At 35.4% G+C, this 22146-nt stretch overlaps 1 protein-coding gene across 2 annotated transcripts in view; it reads left to right on the top strand.

The window, feature by feature from the left end:
• Positions 1 to 10070: 10070 nt before the first annotated feature.
• Positions 10071 to 22146, top strand: part of Esrrg (estrogen related receptor gamma) — a 217307-nt gene continuing 205231 nt past the window's right edge. The window contains exon 1 of one of the 2 annotated variants that reach the window (XM_076873100.1): positions 10071 to 10146. In XM_076873100.1, the coding sequence (XP_076729215.1) occupies positions 10142 to 10146 (5 nt within the window). In that variant the 5' untranslated portion in view covers positions 10071 to 10141. The remainder of the gene's footprint in view (positions 10147 to 22146) is intronic. The other variant, XM_076873099.1, reaches the window with a different exon arrangement.

Raw genomic sequence — 22146 nt, forward strand, 5'->3', positions numbered from 1 at the left:
AACACTTTTGACTGAGAATTCAGAGTTTGGTAAATTATTATCTGTTGGACACTTGTTCTTCTTATAGTGGCTAGGCTGTGTGATGTCTTATAAAATGTGGGTTGATTTTTTTTAAAAAGCATGTTGTATACATTATGTATAGAAACAAATACGTAAATTGGAACATTGTGTTTTATTTGAAAGATTAATGTTTTGGGTAAAATCCCATATATGGATATATGTCTCCCTGTGAGGAAGCTTATATTGAAATAAGTACGCAATTAAGGACACTTTTCATGCAGTGTATAGCAAAGCTTTTCCTACAAAAACTGCAGTCTTTATTTTGTCAAAATACATTGGGATACATTTAGCACACTAAAGACCCTACAGACCCCAGATTACTGCTGGAAACTGAAAGGGGCCAATTTGTCCCACAATTGTTTACCTTTGTTTTGAAAGACTGTGCATTGTATATCTATATACAGAGTACCCTGGAGCAGGTCTATACAATGTTAACGTAATTTACATAGCATTCTCTTAAATGGTACTGTTACAAGCTATTTCCTATTCTATAGTTGGGTACGACTGCATTTCACCTTAGAGACAAGGATCCCAGTTCACAAGCTCCAATGATTTAGAAGAATGTCTTCAAAAAAAAAAAAAAAAAAAAAAATTAAATACCCAATATATACCAGGACAGCAGGAAAAGACACGATTAGGAAGAAACGAGAAAGTACAACACTATAGAAGCCGCCGCCCCCGGTGGACTAATAACACAGACAACCAACCGCAGGACAAACTTAATTCTCTACCTTCCGCAGAATCCTTGCCCATATTAACTGAGAGAGTCTGCGTGAGTTCTTCTTTTCAAAGCGAAATAGATCTTAGATTAGAAAACCAAAGACAAATCCCTCCAGTGCTTAGAGAGTTAAGTTAGTTATGTTTCTTTTGTAGCTTCCCAGAAAAGGGGGGCGGGGTAATAAAAAGAGGGTTAAAAAAAAAAAAAAAAAAAGCCCAGGGTATCTACTGGGAGCGTCTCTCTCGCTCCGGTCCTGGCTTGCTTTTCCTCTGCCCACTCTCAGTTCTCACCCCCTTCAGTTCCTTCTCTGCGCCCAGCCTACCTGCCTGGCTCCGCTTGCTCGTGCAGCCTCCCGTCGCCTCCCTCCTGATTGGGCAGAGGCCCCCCAATCGGCTGCGCGCCTGGGCCGGTGGGACTGCATATGTAAAGCCCTACTTCATATTAATAAGCTCCAATCGGGGCTTTAAGTCCTTGATTAGGAGAGTGTGAGAGCTTTGGTCCCAACTGGCTGTGCCCATAGGCTTGTCACCAGGAGAACATTTGTGTTAATTGCACTGTGCTCTGTCAAGGAAACTTTGATTTATAGCTGGGGTGCACAAATAATGGTTGCCGGTCGCACATGGATTCGGTAGAACTTTGCCTTCCTGAATCTTTTTCCCTGCACTACGAAGAAGAGTAGGTACCTTTTTCTTTCCTTTTCGAACTCAAGCGTGGGGGTGAGTGCGTGTGGGGTGAAGGGAATGTATCTTTTGCACACTGATTCAGGTAATGCCCTGGGTATTTTGTGTGCACACGAGTGCTTGTTTGTGTCTGTCTTATGCCTTTTGTGTCGAGGGTGATCTCCTAATTCAGTAAGTCGAGAATTGTTCTCTGACTACAATGTTACCTTTGAGGCAAAGCTCAGTGACTGTCAGTAAAACAGCTGTGTGACAGTCACTTCTTATTCAGGTGCTAAGAATAGGCACTTGGCACAAATGCTTAGTGAACTGTTAAAATGCATCTTTTACTAGGACCCATTTTCCCAAGGAAAGATGTTTTAAAATACAATATTCAAAATGATTTATACTATTGAGTGCCTCTTATGTATTTGCAGTTTGACAGATATTTTCAGCTCCCTGTCATTTCTTACCGCGCAGAGTTAGAGGCAAAATTGCACATTTACTAATTCTCCTTCAGAGAACAATTTAAAAACTAGTCCTATACAATTCAGAGCTAGAATAATGTTATTTACATGGTTAGTGTTAAGTCAGCACTTAACTGACAAATCAGTCCATTAAGTAACATGAGATTTTCACACATTATAAATATTTTAAGGAGAAAAAAAAAAACTAAAGAAGAAACAGTGGTGACTTTTAAATTTTCCCCTTAAATAGACAATGCTCAGATTGTGGATATGTTTCATATATTGTGTCCAGAAAACAGAGAAAAGTACTTTCATTCTTATATGCAGTTAATTCGTATTTATGAATATATTTATACACTAGAAATGTATATTTAGATTATTAAAGATGGGGGGGGAGTGAATGGGGGTAAGGGAAGTAAATTAGGCATTCTTGTGTAAATGAGTAGGTCATAAACTTAATTTCAACCCACTGTTAAGATAAAATATTAGTGTATCACGGGAGCTGTCACTGGTTTATCTCTCTTTCTGTTGAGTCAGTTATATTGCTTTGCTTTCACATTACAGTAATACCAACTGTTATAATTCTGAAAGAGTGCTCTTGGCAAACATTTCTCTCTATAGATTGTGAAGAAAATATAAAACTCTGGAAGATGAGGTAGTGCATTATAGGTAGATGTCCACTAGCTGTCCTTAGTGACTGCATATTGCATTGCTTTGTAATTAAGTAAGAGATGAAAAGTGACTGGCAGTGTCAGTGACTGCTCTTGGATGTTTGAGTGTAAGAGTGTGTGTGTGTGTGAGCGTGCACATATATATGCGCCCACACACACGCACACTCTCACACATACCCACATGCACACTCACACAGGAGATATTAGCCCAGAGATGAATTTAGGAAGAACTGAAATATTGTAAGCCTGCGTTGCATCAGTTTGAAAGCACTCAAGGGAAGAAGCAACCTTAAAATGCATGAAAATAAAAATGAAAGATAAACAAAGGTAGGACTGCCCACTCAACTGTAGCCGGAAGGTTAGTGCACCTGGGACTGTAGGATCCCAGAATTTGAAATGTCTTCATGTCAGAAGAATGCCTTACTAAAGCTCACCCAGGGTCTGAACTTTTTTTTCCTAAATAAATAAACAAAATCAACTTTCAAAACCTCCCAGAGCCTTGTTTTAAGAGTAGTTTCCTTGAATTTAACTTCTTATAGCTAATTTGAATAATTAGTTTAGATAAGCCTCTTAAAGCAGATGCATTTAAATGAAATCAGGGCACATGTCCTTTTGGCTTTGGCGCAAGATTCAAACTAGCTTTCTTTTTGGTTCAATTAAAAGTCATCTTTTAAAAATACAGATTTATTGTCTGGATGCAGTTCTGATGGTTACGTGGTTCACTGGACAGACAGAAAGATCCAATGCTAAGCAACGCATCTGCCTCTCTGTCTCAATTAATAAACCACAGAATTTATACATGCTATTAATATTCATAGTAATTGTACTGGGTTAAACCCCATCACGTGTGTGTATACATAGAAATGAAACCAGAGTTGTGCAGTTTGAGAGGAAAATATTGAATATTGGACAGTTTCTGGTTTGGAGGCTGTTAAAAAGATTCATACAATTTATTGACCACCATTTAAAGAGCTTAGAATGTTAGCCTCTAACTATTTTTTTTTTTTTTAATTTTAGGACATGTGCCAGCACATTAAAGAACATAACATTTGAAAGCTTGTTTCACATTTAATAGCAGTAATAGCTGATAGCATAAATAGATGAAAATAATATATCTGCTCATTCTGACATATGTGTCAGTCTAATCATTCTAAATGAGTGTGCTCATCACATGAATCCCTTTCAACCTCTGATTAAAATGTAACATTGACTACAGGATTATAGAGCGGACTTAATTTTACTGACTGTTTTAACAGTTGTCACAGCTGTTGGAAGAAGGAAAGGCAATTGAAACCCTCCAAAACAGACAAGGCAAAGAGGGAGCAGTTTAGTAAATTTCAGCCTGATCATTGAAATCCAGACATTGAACATTTAACAGTTGCGTGTTTTAAGATTCCTGCTCGGGGCAACGCAAGTTTTATTCTATATGATTCACTCTTTCTGTTTCAGGGTTTTGATTTTTTCCCCCCTATGCTCTAACTCTTGTTATTGAAAGCTAACTTAATTGAAATGCAACTATTCTAAAGTGATACTATAATGTCAAAACACACAGGATAAAAATAGGAAGGAAAAAATCTATATAATAACAACAACAAGAGAAAGCTTAAGTCAGATTGGACACTATCTTTGAACTAAAGATAGGAGTCTGCCCAAGTCACTTTAGATATGATATTATTTGAGAACTATGAACAGATACTTAAGGTTTATTTTTCTAAGAAAGAATACTTCAACTCCAGACTTGGAGTTCCTATTGCTTTTCTTCCTGTTTCCTCTCTATATTATCTGTTAAAAACACCTGCAGCCTTAAAAGGTAGGTGGTGTTTTCAGACAATTTCTCTGTAAATTACTAGAAGTGACAACCAGCAGCAATTAGGGGTGAGCATTCTGGAGCTGTAGAATCTTGAAATTTTTACATCAGAAAATTGAACAGAGCAATTCTATTTTTCTAAGAATTAAATATCCATAATACATGTCCCAAACTATGTATAGTTGAAAGAACCAGACGATGTCTGTTATGTAACATACGATTTTTCTCCTTGAAGTAAGGGGGAAAAAAGTGTTCTTGAGTTAATGGAATAAATGTTACATGGGAGTGGTGAGTTAGTGATGGGCACCTATGTTTTACTAGCCCTTTGTGTTAGGGTATTTGTGTATTACCTTATACACATTTGGTGGCGAGTTTAAAAATCCTCCTTCTACAGGGAGACAGCTTTCCATTTCCTGGGCAGAGGCAAGGGTGGGTGATGGTGTTGGCTGGTTCTTCTTATAGTGATGGTTTCTCATCTTAATGTGTTTATGGCACTGCTGCTTTATTTACTGAGCCTAGTGTGTTGCAGCGGTAATTAACCCATGTTATTAGCAAAGCCCTTGTGGATATCCATTAATTCTCTTGCATGGATGATCATTTTTCTAGTGTTTTTCCCCCAATAAGATATCATTGTTCTTTTTTTTTTTATATATTCTAAATTGACGGCCTTTGATATGTTTCTTTGGCTTAATCTGACTTGTGATATATATACTGACCACATCATGAAGAATGAAATTGTGATTCAGCTCTTAATAATGCTAATAGGAGGAAAGATTTTTTGTTGTTGTTGTTCTTTTCAAAGTAAAAAAAAAAGACAAGACTATAAATTCAAGCTTAAAAAGGAAATAATGTAGGAAATCAGTTTTAACTCTACCTTTTCCAGATCTCAGAATTTATGACAATTTGTATCTTTGAGGATTTTTAATCAGGCTTTTATTTAGTTAATAACACTTTAGGCATTTTTGTAAAATATTGAGCCAGCAGAAAAATACTTGTGCTTCCTGTGCTGAGAAAAGATAAGGACCATCTCATTAGCCGGGCCATACTTTTGCAATTAATTTTAGATACCTGGTGCTATTCATCAAAGAGGGCAGCTAACTTCTCTATGATTCTATTTAACAATACTTTCACAATACCTCACTCCTGCCAGAATTACAGACAAAGAAGGAGCCGATTCTTTTGGAAGGTAGGCATAATGCCCAATCTCAAGTCTGTATCACTTGTGAAAAATTCCTCAACATTTGTTTTCGGCTAGTGACTAAACAAAATGTTTCTTTGTTTTACTTGTAAAGTAATGCTCAGCACTGAAGGTTTTTCTTTTTATTATTTTATAGGAGATATTAAAATGCATGCTTATGATTGATACTTTCATACAAGTGGCAATTAATAGCAATGATTTTTATGAAACCAATTAATATCACATAAACTTTAGAACCAGCTATCTGGCATTTAGAAAGAAGAGGAGAGCATTTAAGGTATCGTGAGCGAACTTTAAAGTCACTGCAGCAGATAAGCCTTGCTCTGAATTTTGCTTCATCGCAAATTCATGGGCAAGAGAAACAATGCAATGTTGATCTGTTATAAGTGCATATGAGCTCTGGCCCTTGGCAGCTCTCTGGAGAAAATCTTTGATTACATTGGTCCGGTTTGTTCAGTTTTTATCTCTTTTACATCCACTGGCATTGTATTAAATTGTCATTGTCCTAAAGCACATGAGATAGAAATGAATTGCAGTTCTCTACATTCTCTGACAGTGAAATATTTAGCCTCTCTTTCTCCAATCATACTTATGTGTGTATTTGATAGTTCAGGGATGACACCAAGCATCTCTGCGGCTTGACATTCTTATTGCATTTTGTATGTTTTGCCATTGATTATTATTTCCAGAGCCATGTAAATCTGGATATAAATCATCCATATCATTATTATTAAAATAAATACACATATGGCACTTTAAAATCCAAATCAGCAGATAGGATACACACACGAGTGTGTTCATGTGCATGTCTAACATGCATGTGAAATATGCATATATGTGGGGAAAGGGATGTTTGTAGCATATAGGTGTGCTGTTAAGATTGTCCATGTACATTTGTATAATAAAGTAGACCTCAAAATACTAATCAGTGGTCAGTTACATTTGCCAGGCATAATTTTAACCTGGAATTACTATTTCAGGTATTTACCAAGTCTGATTTAAAACTGAATTGATTTTTCTACTGTATATTGGACAGGTAACTCGTAACCTAGTAAGTAAATTTGTTTCTGACTTAAAATAATTTTAATTATTTTCATTCATGTATTGAATATGTAGTAACCATAAATAAACTGTAAAGTAGGAAATAAACTACTGATATTAAATGTATCATTTAATGGGTTGGGCCCATATCCAAAAAAAAAAAAATTTGAACTAGCTTCTGGCTACATCTTTCCCTGTACAATTGAGCCTGACAAATATATCTTAATGCAAAGCATGGGAGCTTTCAAAAAATGCAAAATGTGAATTTAATTTGCCTACACTAAATAAATATGTCATTTGCTTATTTTCTTTTGCTAAAAGCAAATATGTAAAATTAATAAGTATTACATTTATATAAAATACATCATAGATTTCACAATGATTTAATTTGATTCTAAGAGGTAAGTTTAGAGGTCTCTGATTTTACTTTGGTAAATCTGATTGTTGGGGAAAAAAACACTTATAGAATTGCTCTATTCTTTTATTTTTGTCCCATTTCAAATTTTTGTTTAAATTCCTAGATTCACTTCCTACCTTTGTTTGCATAACACTTTAGTAAATTTACTGCTATTGTGTTTTTTAAAAAGTGCTAACTGCTTCTTTGTACCACCCATCAGATCAAAGTTAGCTCCCCTATTATCTGAAGGTGGTAAGAGACAGCCTTCTGTCTTTTGAAGGATTTACCTGGCCTTTTATTCTTGTTTCAAGTTCCTATTAGATTTATAATTTCTAAGGTCTAGGAAACCTCAGCTAATAAAAATAATTTCCATTCAGTTTTAGTAAACACATCTTTCCTCCCTGCTTTTTCTTTCCAAAAGTACAGATGTTTCTTTTTCTCAAATATGAACAATATTTCTAAGTATTTTTTTATAATGAAGTATCTAAAACCATTGAATTGAGAGGGTTTAGACCTTTAGATACATGTATCCTGCCCATAATTTTTGAAAAATATTTTTAAATGTTTGGAGGAAACTTGCTTTTTATGTTTTGATTTCTTCAAATGGAAATGCCATTTAAATTTATGGTGAGGCACATATATTTGAAAGGTAACCTACTAAAGCAAGTCAATAAAAAGAAAGGTACAGTTTTTAAAAATTTGGTTTATCACTGCTCAATTAAAGTTCATTAATTGTGCATATGTGCATCTGCCTGTAGATATGTAACACAACACTACCATTAGAAATACAACTTATGGTTATATGCAATTCTTTCACACTATATAGTAATTGAAAATACCAGCTTTTGGCATTCAGAATTTCATAACTACTTAGTATAGTGTTCAAACTCATGGGGCATCTACTTAAGTTCAGATTGCATTCTAAAAAAAGAAAACTGAATTTCTATTTTAATTATAAAAAACTGTTTTTGTAACATACAGTCCTGTGTGCCTTCTCATATTGCTTTGAGTGAAACAAAATTACATATATACCTTTCATCATTTTGATTGGAAGTACAGATTATGTGTAATATGCTTTGGCAACACTTACCTAGCCAAAGAAAACAAATTAATATTGGGCATACTGAGGACTGTCAGGCATATCACAGACATGTCAATTTAACTTTGCTTCATCATACACCTTCTCCGCAAACAGTTGGTAAAGATGGTACTAAATAAAAGGCAAGCTACCAATAAATCCTCACATTATATCAGAGATTGATGGCTGGTAGAAGTGTAATGAAAACCAGCTTGCTTGCTTACTTGTCTTAAACTAACTGTAGGAATACAGAGAGCATAGGGAATAATGAGTTTTGTATAACTGAAGCTCATTCAAATCTTTCTACCACCCTGGAAGTAAAATAGGATGTTAAAACAAAGGCTCTGACTGGTAAACCTCAGTTGCTCTTATTTGTGAAATAAATAAAAACTTAAAGAAGTGGAGAATCTGGGAGGGTGCGGATTCAATTTGAAAGGAAAGCTTGCTTTGTGTTGTACTTTACACACATTTTCTGGGGAAGAAACAAAAATCTTTTTTCTTTTTTCCTTTGGTGTGACTTATTTAATTGCCCCACCCCCAAGACAGAGATAAATTTTAAAAATCAAATTAAGAATAGAGAAAGAATTTATGCACAAAAAATAGGCAAAAACACACTATTTTTTCCCTTCCTGATCAGAATTATATCTTGGCAAATGATAATTCCTTTTTAATCTACTCTGGAAAATTTTTACTCATTTTTAATGGCTTTTGAGAATTTAAACAAAGGGCTTGTTAAATATATTCTCTTTCCTTTTAATACTCACAATGAGTACTGAAGCATTCTAAAAGGTATACTTTTCAAGGCAGCTAATATGTGACAACATTTATAAGAATTTACTTTGCTTTGAAAAAAATTATTAAAGCAGACTACTCATATATGCCAAAATTTTGTCCAGAGTTAGCAAAAATAGCAGATCCTGTAGACAATTACGGAGGGTGGGGTACTTAAGTTTTAAGAGAAAAAAAAAAATCAAATGTGAGGTTGTTCAGTCTATTGCCCCTTGCCCTCCATAATTCCACCTTATTGTAGTATTTTCACTTCTCCAAAAAAGTTAGGTGGTCATGTTAAATTGTATTCTTTTTTTTCCACAAGTGAAAAGACGTTCTGACATATATATATATTTTTTTACAGTCATTAGTCTATTAAACAATATCCAGATCAGATATTTGGAGGACTATTGTAACTAACTGTTGATGATCAGAAAAAGAGAAAGGTGTACATGGTTGATGAGAACCACCACGTCTGTTTCCTGTGAGAAAGTGACTGTATACAGTTGGTGCTGAGTCCTGTGAAATGACAGAAGCATCCCTTTTATCCATAGACTTGAATGAGACCTGCCTCATCAGTCATGGCACCATAGTGTCACAGATGGGAAAGCAGCCGTCAGCTGAATTGTACTGAACCTCACACTTGGCTAATTCATCTTATTGCTCTACACATCTAAAGGAAGGCTCACTCTGTTCTTGGAGTCTAGACAGCATCAGGAGTTGGGCTCAGGTGGGAGCATGTGGCTGCCTTTCTCTGTTCTCTCCTAGCTATTCAGCAGAGGGAGGTGAGGAACAAATGGACAATTTATGTGCACAAGCTCAAGCAGAGAATCCTTTCCTTAGGGTCAGGAATTTGTTGATACCCAGTTGTCCAAGTAAATTTCAGATGCCTCCCATGTTCTAGAAATGTCATTGTTGTTTTTCATGCTCCAAAGTACTACCCCTAGAAGAGGTTGTGTCTCCCCATTTCTAGGGACCACCAACTGGTTTGAGCATTTTTTAATAAGATAGAAATGGAGAACAGATATCTATGTTAATCTGGATGATGGTCTTTTTTTTTATACTTTTATGTTAAACTATTCAGTTGGTTAAGTCTGAAGAATAAGAAAAATAATGAGGTTAAAAACTCAAATTGTATTTTTTTTTATTTCTTTATTTCCTTATAGTGAACAAAACTTTAATGTCTAGAGCATTTATGAGGGTTTTAATGATTGGAAAATCTATCCTGAGAATGTGGTCACCATATGTGATAGCCTTGCTTTCTATCTTGTCTTCAGTTTATGGGGTAAGTTCGGTGATATTGTCTATTGTCTTACTTTGCTTGCATTGTAGAACCTCTGTGCGTTCACATTGAGATTATCCGAAATGTGGGGGAATTGCCTGCTCAGTTCTAAAACAGTTCCCTGTACACCTTCCCCTCCTCAATCCCACGATTTTTTCTTTCTTTTTTTTTTTTTTTTAAATTTCTGTTTCTATTAATCTGTTGTACTGAAGGATCATTTACTTGGGAAAAAGGTAAGTGCATGATATTCAGCCATATTTGCACACACAGTACATGTTATTTTCCCTGTGAATTCCAAAGAGATTGCCTTCAACTTTTAATATTTGTTTTTCTTTTGTTTCTGTTTGTTGTGCATTCTAGTTGAGTGCTTTTATAGTGTTTTCTTGATTGTTGTCAGTTTGGGATACTCGCAGCTGACATTTTTGTTAAGTTAATGTCACAGCAGAAAAACCTATGGCAAACTGGAACCTGGCAAGAGTGCATAGAAGATACAACTTATGTTTGATTGTGTGTAAATACAGTTAGTTAGTTGGGGGTTTATCAGATAGCTTGGCAGAAAGAGAGGAGCAGTACAAACTGTTTTCAGTAACAGTGCTGTTCATACACCTGATAAGATTGAGAGAGCTTTTCGAAATGCTGATAGGCCTTGAATAAGAAAAGAATAATCACTTCTACTGGCACCAGCTTATCGGGAATGAAGTAAAATGCCAACACTTTTACATTAGCAAAAGTAAATGTTTTAGACACTCTGGGCCTATTTTCATGCAAGTTAAATAGGAGAGGTGCTTTAAAATGTGCTGTAATGAATAGAAGGATTTTTTTTTTTTTTTTACCTTGAGTAAATTACAGGTGAATGTGTTGATAAAGGAACTTTCAGCATCAACAGCAGCATCTTTGATAAGCAGGTACATCTATGCTGGACATTCTCTGGAGAAATTAAGCATTTGCTTTTCCACTGCAGTTCTATTAAACATCATTTCTGATGTTAGAAGATGCAGTTATGTCCTATGTCAGTCGAGTCTCCTTGTTTTTCCAGCAGATGGGTGACAGGCATTTGAAACTTAGCTTATCAGACTTATAAAATGCTGGTGTGCTGTGGGAAGTTTGGGCATATCACTCAGTTTTGAACAGTTGTGCTGAACTGGCAAACTGTAAAAGAAATCTGTTTTTTTTTTTCTTTCAGGAGTGGAATGAGATTAATTATAAATTTAGAATGCCTTAACTAGAAGATAAATGTATTTTTCCAAGTAGTAGTTCATTTTAAGGTGTCTCCCCTTAAAGGGAGAGAAAGATTGGTTTTGCTTTTCAATATAAACCATTAACTTTCCCAGTTCTACCATTTTCTCTTCTTTGTAATTTGACGCCTACAAATAATTTGGCGTATTCAGATTTGATAAATGATAGTGCAAGAGCAGATTGATTGATTTTGGATTACTATTGATTACTCTCAATGAGATCACTGTGACACACTCGAATCAATAGTATTCGATTAAGCGAGGCACCACCGTTCTATACATTCAGGAGCAGTGGGGAATTCGGGAACAGAATGTTCACAAGCTGATAAATTGACAAAGCGTTCAGCTTTAAATAGCCCTTTGTTCAGCACGAGTTCCTTAAAATATATTTCATTGGAAAGTTCGTTTTTGCAACTCGGGGCCTTCTGTGGGAAAAAAAAAAAAGGTCATCAGTTTAAGGTTTATTAAATTTTAACTAAAAACAACTGGGCTCCATTTAGGTGTAAAATAATTTAAGTACTTACTGCAGGCAACCTTCATGCTTTTGAGCTGTCGCTCAAAGGTTTCATTCTTTTATGAAGATGTCAATTGTAAACATAAAAATGCATCGCTGGAAATGGAATGGTTTAAGATTCAAACTGAAATAAAAATTCCTGCCTCAGGAAAGCACTATAATCAAAATAAGGTGGTCTTAACTTTTCCTCTGAAGTGGGCATGCTTAGGAGCAGCGCTGGGAGGCAGCAGCAGGTGGAGTAGCTTGATCAAGACTGCTCATTTTTTTTTTTTCTTTCTTATCTGAGGGTGTTCACCGCTTCACCAGTACTACATGGAAAACACTAAATATCATTTGATCTGAAAGCATCTGATACATTGAAATCTTTCTGTCCTGAGCAAACTTACAAAGTCATTAGGAAAAAAAAAAAAAACACCCATATTTCCAGTCCAGCCAGGCCCTCAAAGAAAAGATTTTCTATCATATTCCATCCTTATGTAGTCTTGGCACTTGGAATGAAACCTTTGCTCTTATGTTATATGGTATTGCTGAGCTGCTTTCCCAAAAGGTGCACAATATTTTAATTACTCCACGGACTATGTGAATGTTCTTACTTAAAAAAAAAAAAAAATCTGGTTGCAATGAGATTTTGTCTAGTAAGGCCTGTGTGTTCAAGGCCTTAATAAGTTGAACTTGTCTTCTTCTTCTTCTTCTTTTTTTTTTTTTTTTTTTTTTTGTGGTGGGGGTGGGATTGGGAGGGTTGTGGCTCTAACCTATGGCCTCATCTGTTATGTGAATGCTCTATCACTGAACTGCACGCCCAGCTCAAGTTCAAGTCTTAAAATATATGTAGATAAGTTCTCTCATTTTGATACTAATTTTTAAAAGAGAATCCTCCCCCAAACTAGAGGTATTATGAATAGAAAAGTTAAGTTTAGGATCATAAAATTAACTGTCAAAATATTGGGCTTTTTTTTTTCCTCTTGGCATGGAAGGAAGGTAATGGCATTCTAATTATATGAGGTGAATCAGATGAAGTTGCCATTTTTGTAGGTCAAAAAAAGCAGTCAAATATCAGCAATTTCATAGGATTTAACCCAATAATTGAATTTATTTCTGTACTCTTCGTATTTCATAATAAAGTGGGAAATAACTTGTTTTTATTTTATGATGGGTTATATCAGATTATGGGAGACGCCTGAATTCTATCTATAATTATTGCAATTATATTGTAATATTTATTTCTAGCAACTGTGTCTTTTTGTTTAACACTAGTAGTTGCCACACTGAAAACACTATACATTTATCTAGTATTCATCCTGTGGTAACTAAACTGCTTCTGAGAATCTGTGTATGCTTTTTCATCTTCTGAAGAAGAGCTGGCCACAAACAAGACAGCTGCCTCATTGTGTCAGGAAATAGTACTGACACCCCCCCGCCCCAAAGAGCACATTGCAGAGGGTAAAGTTTCAAAGGAAATTGGGGAGAGATGCCAACACCTCAAATATTTCATCTTCACATTCATTTGTTATGAGAACCTTAATATGCTAGTTAGTGCTTTTCATTGCTTCCCCCAGAGAAGTATTAAAACTGTACTCCTTGAAACGTGTGCACCACTGTGGAGTAGGCAGATGCAGAGCTCCCCGAGTTGGCACTGGAGCTGTCCATGCTTTATTGACCATTGCAGTCAGGAAAGAGGCTTCAAGAGATGTAATAAAATGATCCCAGAGCCACCATTTGACCCCCCAGATGTGAAGTTCCTTAATAGGAGCTGCCTGTTCGGGCCAATAGGAGCTTTCTGTGCCCACCTGCAGGCAGAAGCTGGCTCCCAGTTAGGAAAGAAATTGGCTCTGTCTATAAGTTGGAGGGAGGGGCTCTGGTGGCATTGCAGGAAATGTCAGCACCGAGTGCATCTTGACTTGGGGTCACGTCAGGACTGGGTAAGTTCTTGTCACTCTGGGTAAGCCCACGACAGCTTACATCTCGTTTTGGAGAGGAGGGTGGGCATCAGTTCCTAGAACTTGATTGAGTGGATGCCTCTGACTGATCCCACTGTCAGACTTGGAGTTTTTCCTTAGTATTGCTTCCCCCCTCCCTGTCTGTGGCACTGAATTTGATTTATCGCTGGTACTAAGATCAAAAAAGAAATCATTCCTTTTGATGTTTGCTATTAGGCACATGTGGTGCAGGGGGCGAGGGGGCACTGGGAGGAGAGCAATCTTAGCATACATGTCACTGTCCTGGCCACACTGTGGCCACTGATGGAAGATTATGTATATTCTCTGTTCCCTTTGATTATAAAAATCCATGAATAAAGAGGTTAGCCATAGAGTATTTTAAATTAATTTCGTTTAAATGCAGATTCTTTTGGTAAGGACACAAAGCAGTAGCTCACATATTATACCTGATCAGAATGACATTTCTAAGCTGTATTTTCGTCACTTTTACCAAAAGACATAAAAAGCTCAGGACTAAGCCCCAATGGGGCTTAGTCTTTCTGTCAAAAAACAGCAATTGGTTGATTTTTTTTTTTTTTTTTTTTGGTGGGTGGCTAACTTGGGACATCAAAGCCTTATCTGTTAAAAGAGAGGTGAGATTTTTGTGGGGTCTGCTTCTCCTGGATCCAGATCAGCCTTTGTTTCCAGCTCTGTACAGTAGCTTTTGTCCGGCTTCTCAGTTAGTGGGATTTCTCTGAGCAGCATGAGCCCCAACCCATCAGCAGGCTGCTAGTCAGCAGCAGGTGTGAACAACATAAAACAGGATTAACACTGAACCAAAGTGTGTACTAAAAACAGAACCCCTGCCTTGCTTTTAAAAGGACTGCAGGACTGGAAGATAGAAGCCACTTTGGACCTATACACTGCTTGTTTACTAAACAGTGTTCAATGGGCTATGTAAATGGCTCTGTTTAGGAGTGGAGGAGGTAGGAGAGTGAACTTGTCCTCATTCTGGCTTTCTTTTTTTAAACTGTAAGCTCAAAACTTATGGAGAAAATCCTTCTAGAACTTCCAGGGGAAAAAATATAAAGCAAAAATTACCTGGGTAAATCTTGAACTGCAATTATGGGTTAATATTGCAAAGATATTGTCCTAGCTTACAAATTAAAAGTTGATAATCATTTAATATGCTTTATTTCTCCCATGTAAAAAAATATAGATTGGTTCATTATATTTTTATGTTTAATTATTACATGACATAATTTTTATTTTTACCTAAGTAGTAAACCAAAAATAAATAAGTAATTTCATTAGAGATTACATGTTGCCTCAACCCCCCATTTTGAAAGATATAATTACTACATACTTATGAATAAAAAAGCTGGCAGAAAAAAATCACAGTTAATATCGGGGTTTGCAGGAGTTTAGCAAATGGAACATTTTATAAAATTTATGGCATCTGAGTTACTTGATCAGTATTTTGCTTAGGAAAGATAAAGGTGGTGTTTAATTTGTTTCTCTTTTAAATTTATACTAAATCCAGTGTATGTTATATATTAGATTAAAATTTGAATATCTGTTTTCTGTATTAGGTTTAGACTAATCTGTATTTTGAAACTTTGGGACTTGGTCACATCCAGTAAGAGGTCTGAAATGAGGAAATAACAATTCAATCAGTTGGAGAAATTGTATTTTATATACACACAGACACACACCTGCACACACATTAGCAAACTCTTTTTTCAAACATGCAGAGTTTTTTCCCTGTGTATATAATGTCACTATACTGATTTTGATTACTCAAAAATATGTTCAAATATAAACATTTATATAAGATGGATCTCTTCAATAATATCATGTACACTTATTAAAAATACTTCTGACATGTCAAAAATCAGAATTGTGATTATCATTTTCTTTCAGCAGCATCTTGGTAATATACATTGCCTTTATTACCCTTTACACCCAAGGCTTAAGCTAAATTTAGTAATTACTAAATCCTTTACCTTTTGCTTATATTTACTGTTTGGAATTTTAAAATGGTTATTTTTTTAAAAAAATATTTTGCTACTAATTTTATTTTAAAAGTAACACTTCTTATAGATTAATTGTGGCAATTTTAATGCATATTGAATATCCCCAAGAATATCCAAATATTTATGAAATATATAAACTCTGAAACTTGTATTTTAATTTCACAGTTATTATCTTACAAAATTGATTTAATACTATTTGACTTCTAGTGTCTTTCTGAAAAATGCTCATTCCCTTCTGTTTAGTATTTTTAAGTACCTCTGTTATAAACATCAATTGTGTTGTGGGATCATAGCTTAATGATAGTTAATGAAATTAGGTTTAGAAGATATCAGTTTAAGATTGATTTTTGAAATATATTCCTTATATTGCCAGCTCTCTGGTGTCCAATTGATTGCTTATAGTAACTTTTCATGTTGCATCAAAGAAGGGTGCATGCATTCCTTTGCAATTTTTAAAATCATTAAAGTCATCAATTTAGTGCCTAAAAGTGCATTTTCTTGATCACCCAAACATTTGAGTGCATGCAGGCACTGTCTTAGGCACTAGAATCCTGAAATGAACAATGAAACTATAAAGAGATCATGAGTGCATGTAAAATATTTTAAAATGAGACCTTTTATGTCTAAGTCTCCAGTTCAAACAGGAGCCAGTCTTGAGAATATAAATTCAGGGATCTGGGTAGTGTTATTGTTTACATAACACTGTAACACTTAAGCAAATCGAAGTTTCCATACAAACCCTCTGGTTATGCCTTTTTAGAACTGAAGTGAAGTTAGCATTATGACCACATAAGGAAGTTTACATTTTCATTGTATCCATAGGGATGTGATTGGGGTCTTGGAGCTTAAGTCCCATCTGCCCCACCCACCCCTTTGGTGCTGTGGTTGAACCCAAGGCCTGACCCTGCCAGGCAAGGGATCTACCACTGCCATAAACCCAGCTCCTTGAAATCTGGCTTAGTGGGTACTTTCCCAACTGAAAAAGTGGGCTGGAGTCTCCCTCTTAGAAAAGCCTTTGAAAATTTGATCATCAAAGTTATCATTATATTTTAGAATGCTGGAAATTAATTGCATTTGATTTTTTACTTTTAGAATGGTAATAGAAGTGAAAAAATGTTTTCAAAGATCTTTTAAGAAAATGTATTTCCCAGGTTTAGAGAGAGCAAAGGGGATTTATTTGAACTCAAGAAAGTTGATGTTGTTTGACTTTGAGGGAAAGGTTTGAATTAGTAAACTCCTTTTAATCAAAGTAAATGACTGTTGAAGGTAGTTTTTTTTTTTTTTTTTTTTTTTTTTTTTTTTAGGAAACCTTGCCCTTAATCTTGAGATAATCTCTCAGCTATTGTCTTTGTCCAGCATTCCTGCCAAGCTGCCAGGTAGAGTTCCCAAATGCCTGGGATTTCAATTTGCCTGAGGACTTGAAGATTGAATTCAAAGCAGTTCTCTCTCTCTTTGCAGCATCTCATAAGTGGATGCATTTTATTCAGGTGTTTTATGTATGTACTTTTTTTTTTTTTTTTTTGAAGATACAGATTGCTTTGCTTCAGGTCATTAAAATGACTGTCTTTCACATTTTTAGATGTTTATAATTAGACAATTAGAGAAGTTAGGCAATAAGATTTATATTGGCATCAGTTAAGTTTATAGAAGGATTTAAATCATAGTATCACCATACCATTGCCAATCAGAATATGCCAGAAATAACTCAGGAGAGTTTTTGTCAAGTGTTCATGCTCAATTAAAATTTATACTACATGTTACTGAATGCCTGTCTCATGATAGCTTGGCATTGCAAGTTTCCAATCGCAACTGACATGTAATGCTATTTTTTGTGTGTGTGTGTTATGGTACTATAGGATTACAAACTTTGGTAGGGAAATGGCACACTTTTAGAAATGACACTAGAAAAATATCACAAAGAATTATCTCCAGTTGGATATAGCTTATATATTTTTCAGCACCAAAAGATTATCAAAATATGTTTTTGTCTCATCCACTCCATATATACAAAGGGCTGTTTTCCTTTGGGTTGGCTGGGCAGTCAGGAGCTGAACCTTCTCACCTATATTTTCTTTATTTGTGTTTTTTTCCCAAAAAATATTCATGAAAGTACTTAGTTTCCCCCATAGTCTCTCTGACTCTACCTGTATCATTTCCCTTGAATTCTCTTCACTTTTTACAATTGAGGTGAAATGTTTAAAATAGATGCATCCGTATGCATAGTGCCCGAACATGTATTCTGAAACCTTCCCCATAGTGTTCAAAAAGAAAAATCTACTAGCAAAGTAACAGCATAAAACATCGGGGGTTGTTGGGGGTGGGGGGTAGAGAGGGAGAGGGCAGCTGGTAATTTATGATTCTTCTAGTATTGCATATAAAGGATTTGCCAGTGCCCCACTTCCACCCCACCCCCAAACTGCACACCGCTCAGTGTTAGGATGATGGTAATGTACCTGGAAGGAAGAGGCAGTCTATGCCCAGGCAGCAGCCTCAGACGGGCGCCTTGCCATCTGCACCTCCTGCTGCATCCACCAGTCCATCTGGTGACTGCAATAGCTCATTGTAGGCCTCTTCTGAGGAACATTTGGGCTGAAAAGCAGGCAGTGTGAATTATTTAGGTAGCTAGTATAAATAAATAGAGGGAAAAGAGAAGAGTAACAGGGGAAAGAACTAACGGATCCTGGAACTCCTTCAGTCTTGGTGCTTTGGAATCTTCTAGTGCACCAGAGCATCCTTTCGCATATAGATTTAGATGTATAGATCCCTGTGTAGATTGCAAACCAATGAGTTTTATCTAGATCGAGATAGCACTCACCCTGTTTTGCACTTAAAATATGGATGGCTTCAGGTAGGGAATCTCCAGAACTATCAACATAAGTGAAACTGATAAAATGTTATATGCATATTTTTTAGGCATTAATTTGGCTGAAGTGAAGTAACAGTGTGTCCCTTTTTGTGGGAACAGTTTGACTTTTTAGTGAAAAAATAATTTATACAGATTTGGGTTTTTTTTTTCCTATTAGACATAAAAAAAATTCTATGTTTGTTTTATTTGCATGTATGGCTGACCAAAATATTTTTGTTAGCTATTGTATACAAAAAACACTGTTACTGGTTCAGCATACATATCTGTATATATATGTATATACATATATGTATATATATACATATTAAATATTAAATGAAAGTCTTCAAACAGAAATGTGTGTATAACAAGTAGGATTTGTATCTATGTAAACCATATAGACAGGCATTATAATGTCCTATGAATTACATGACGAAAGCAAAAAAGAAATACTTGAAGAAATTGTAGACTTGAGTGAATGAATCATTTATGCTAAAATAGGCTCTTTATTGAAATAAGGAAAGTTTAAAAAATGGTTTTTAAAGACTTACTGGCATTTTTGTATCTAACAAGATAGTTTTATGAGGCTATAATTGTCATGAAGTCTAGGAAGAGCTAGTTTGTATAAAAATGATTGTAATTTGTAAATGAAGGTTTGGAACTATAAATGGAATTGGCAGCACTCAGACTTTAAATAAACAATTCCTGTGTTCTTTCTTCCATCATTATAGGATAGTATCAGTTTCAGGTGATGGGGCTTCATAATTAAATTAATTTATAATTCTTTTTATCTACTCTCATTTTTACATTATGAATTAATACACATATACAAATCATGCTATTAGTTTAGGGTTTTTTTTTTTTTTTGTACTGGAGAGTGACTCCAGGTGCGCTTAACCACTGAGCCACATCCTCAGCCTATTTTGTATTTTATTTAGAGAGAGGACTTCACTAAGTTGCTGTGGCTGGCTTTGAACTCTCGATCCTACAGCCTTAGCCTCCTGAGACGCTGTGATTACAGGCATGTATCACCATGCCCAACTAAGCCTATTTAATTTTTAAACCTGACTTAAAACCATGAGAAAGAGAATATGTTTATTAATATTTCCCCTGGTTCCACATGTCAGAAAGGCACTTGATGTTTTACATTCTAGAATCAACTAGGTTCTTAGGGTTAGTTTTCTCTATCCATAAATTCAATTAGTTGCAAAGTAAATGTAATTCATCTTGTGGGGGCCACTGAAGCTCTAGGCATCATTTAAATAAGCAACAATCATATCTGGATCCAAATATGCACAGAAATGAATCGCATTGCTCATTCTAAAGGTAACTAGTAATGTCTTCATTTTTTTCCAAAAACATACTATTTCTTAAATTTTACAAAAATTTATTTGAAATGTCTTTCCAAAAACAATTTGATTCAGGGCTGGGGATGTGGCTCAAGCAGTAGCGGCGCGCTCACCTGTCATGTGTGTGGCCCGGGTTCGATCCTCAGCATCACATACAAACAAAGATGTTGTGTCCGCCGAAAACTAAAAAATAAATATTAATTAAAAAAATTCTCTCTATATATATATATAAAAAAAACAACAGTTTGATTCAACTCCTTTTTATCTGCATTTGAAACTGTTGGCCAACATGAAGTAATATATTTGTCCTCAGACAAGAAACTCTAAAATTCAAGGATATCAAATAAATTCAGATGACTTAGGCAACACTGAGTTTCTCCTAATCCAGTCTTTCTTCCTAGTCCTACACTTTGTCCTGTGACATTCTAGCTCTCTTTTCCTTCACATTAAACAACAAAGCCCCCCCATCCACACACCCATTTTAAAAAATAAAAAGCCCCCAAATTTACATTTATACAGAATTAGAAATAGGGATGGATACTTATTCTTCTTATATTATCTATTCCTGGAAATCAGTCTGTTCTTCATAGAGTCAATGGGTGTAATTTTTCCCCTCTCTAGCACAGCAAAAGACAAAGGTGATGGGCATGGCCTCATTAAAAGTAACCAGTACCAGCCCAGAGACTTTAACAGGGTGGAGGGAGGGGACCGGAAAGGAGGAGAGTAGAGAAAGGGAAGGTTCTGGATACATGTGTGCCTTTAAGAATATGTAAAAGTGAATCCCACTGTTAGATATAATTATAATGCACCAATAAAAATACAAGAAACCTTTCCATGTTCTTGATAAAAGTTAACTACAATCACAGGAATTGCTTCATTGTTTAACTGGCAACTTCAGGGAGTAGCTACAGGTATTTACAGGCTTCTTAGATGTACAAGGAAATTAAATTGTTTTTTTGTTTTGTTTTTCATTTTATTGTTGCAGGGTGTGGGTACTGGGGATTGAACTCAAGGGCACTCAACCACTGAGCCACATCTTCAGTACTATTGGGTATTTTATTTAGAGACAGGGTCTTACTGAATTGCTTAGCACCTCACTTTTACTGAGGTTGGCTTTGAACTCTTGATCCTCCTGCCTCAGCCTCCCCAGCCTCTGAGTTTATAGGTGTTTGCTGGGCTTAATTAAATGTTTAAAACAACTAAAAACTTTATCAGAATACTTCTTACTTACTGCTTTGTATTTACCATGTCTTGCTCTGCTAGTTTTTTTTTTTTTTTTTAATGTTTTTAGGTTGTAGATGGACACAGTACCTTTATTTTATTTATTTATATGTGGTGCTGAGGATCAAACCCAGTGACTCATACATGCTAGACAAGCACTCTATCACTGAGCTACAACCTCAGCCCTAGTTTTTAAAATTATGTTTTTGATTTACAATTTACAGGGAAGAAGCCTCTTGAGCATTGTCCTATCTCCTTTTCTGTTCTGCTGTTAGGACTTTAGAAGTTCTCTGATCTAATGTGGACAGAACCAGAATAACGTACACATGTGTGATTTTATCATATAATGTGCTTGTGGCAACCTTGCTTGGAATATGTAATTATTTACATTATCCTAAAATTGTGATTTGTTTCAACAGGGGGAGTTTAGTGTGTTTATTTCCATAAAAGGACAACAGAAGCCTAGTAAATGAACATGTATCAGCACATTATACTTATAGTGACCACCTCTTTTTAGCATTTATGGATTTCTCCCTTCTAGTGTCATAAGACTAGAGAATCCATAATCTGGGTATTAATTGTAGTTATATTTGCTCAGCATATGCCTTGAAGATGTTATTCAATGACACAAACATCATCTCTTAAAGGAACTTATGTGCCCAAATATTTATTAGGAATTTTAAAAAAGAAATTTTATCACCGGCAAAGAGATACCCAGAAGGAAATTAATTAGTGTTACTACTTGCTTTTAAGAGTGCTGACTTTATAATTATATAGCAAATTGGTGACTCTAATGATTTCATTAAAACTAAAAAATAAATAAAAAATGTTAATAAAAGCCTGTGTGTAACACATTATACGTTTCAAAAGTCAATCTACTTTTAGTG

This window comes from Callospermophilus lateralis, chromosome 13 (assembly GCF_048772815.1).
Source record: "Callospermophilus lateralis isolate mCalLat2 chromosome 13, mCalLat2.hap1, whole genome shotgun sequence".
Lineage (NCBI taxonomy): Eukaryota > Metazoa > Chordata > Mammalia > Rodentia > Sciuridae > Callospermophilus > Callospermophilus lateralis.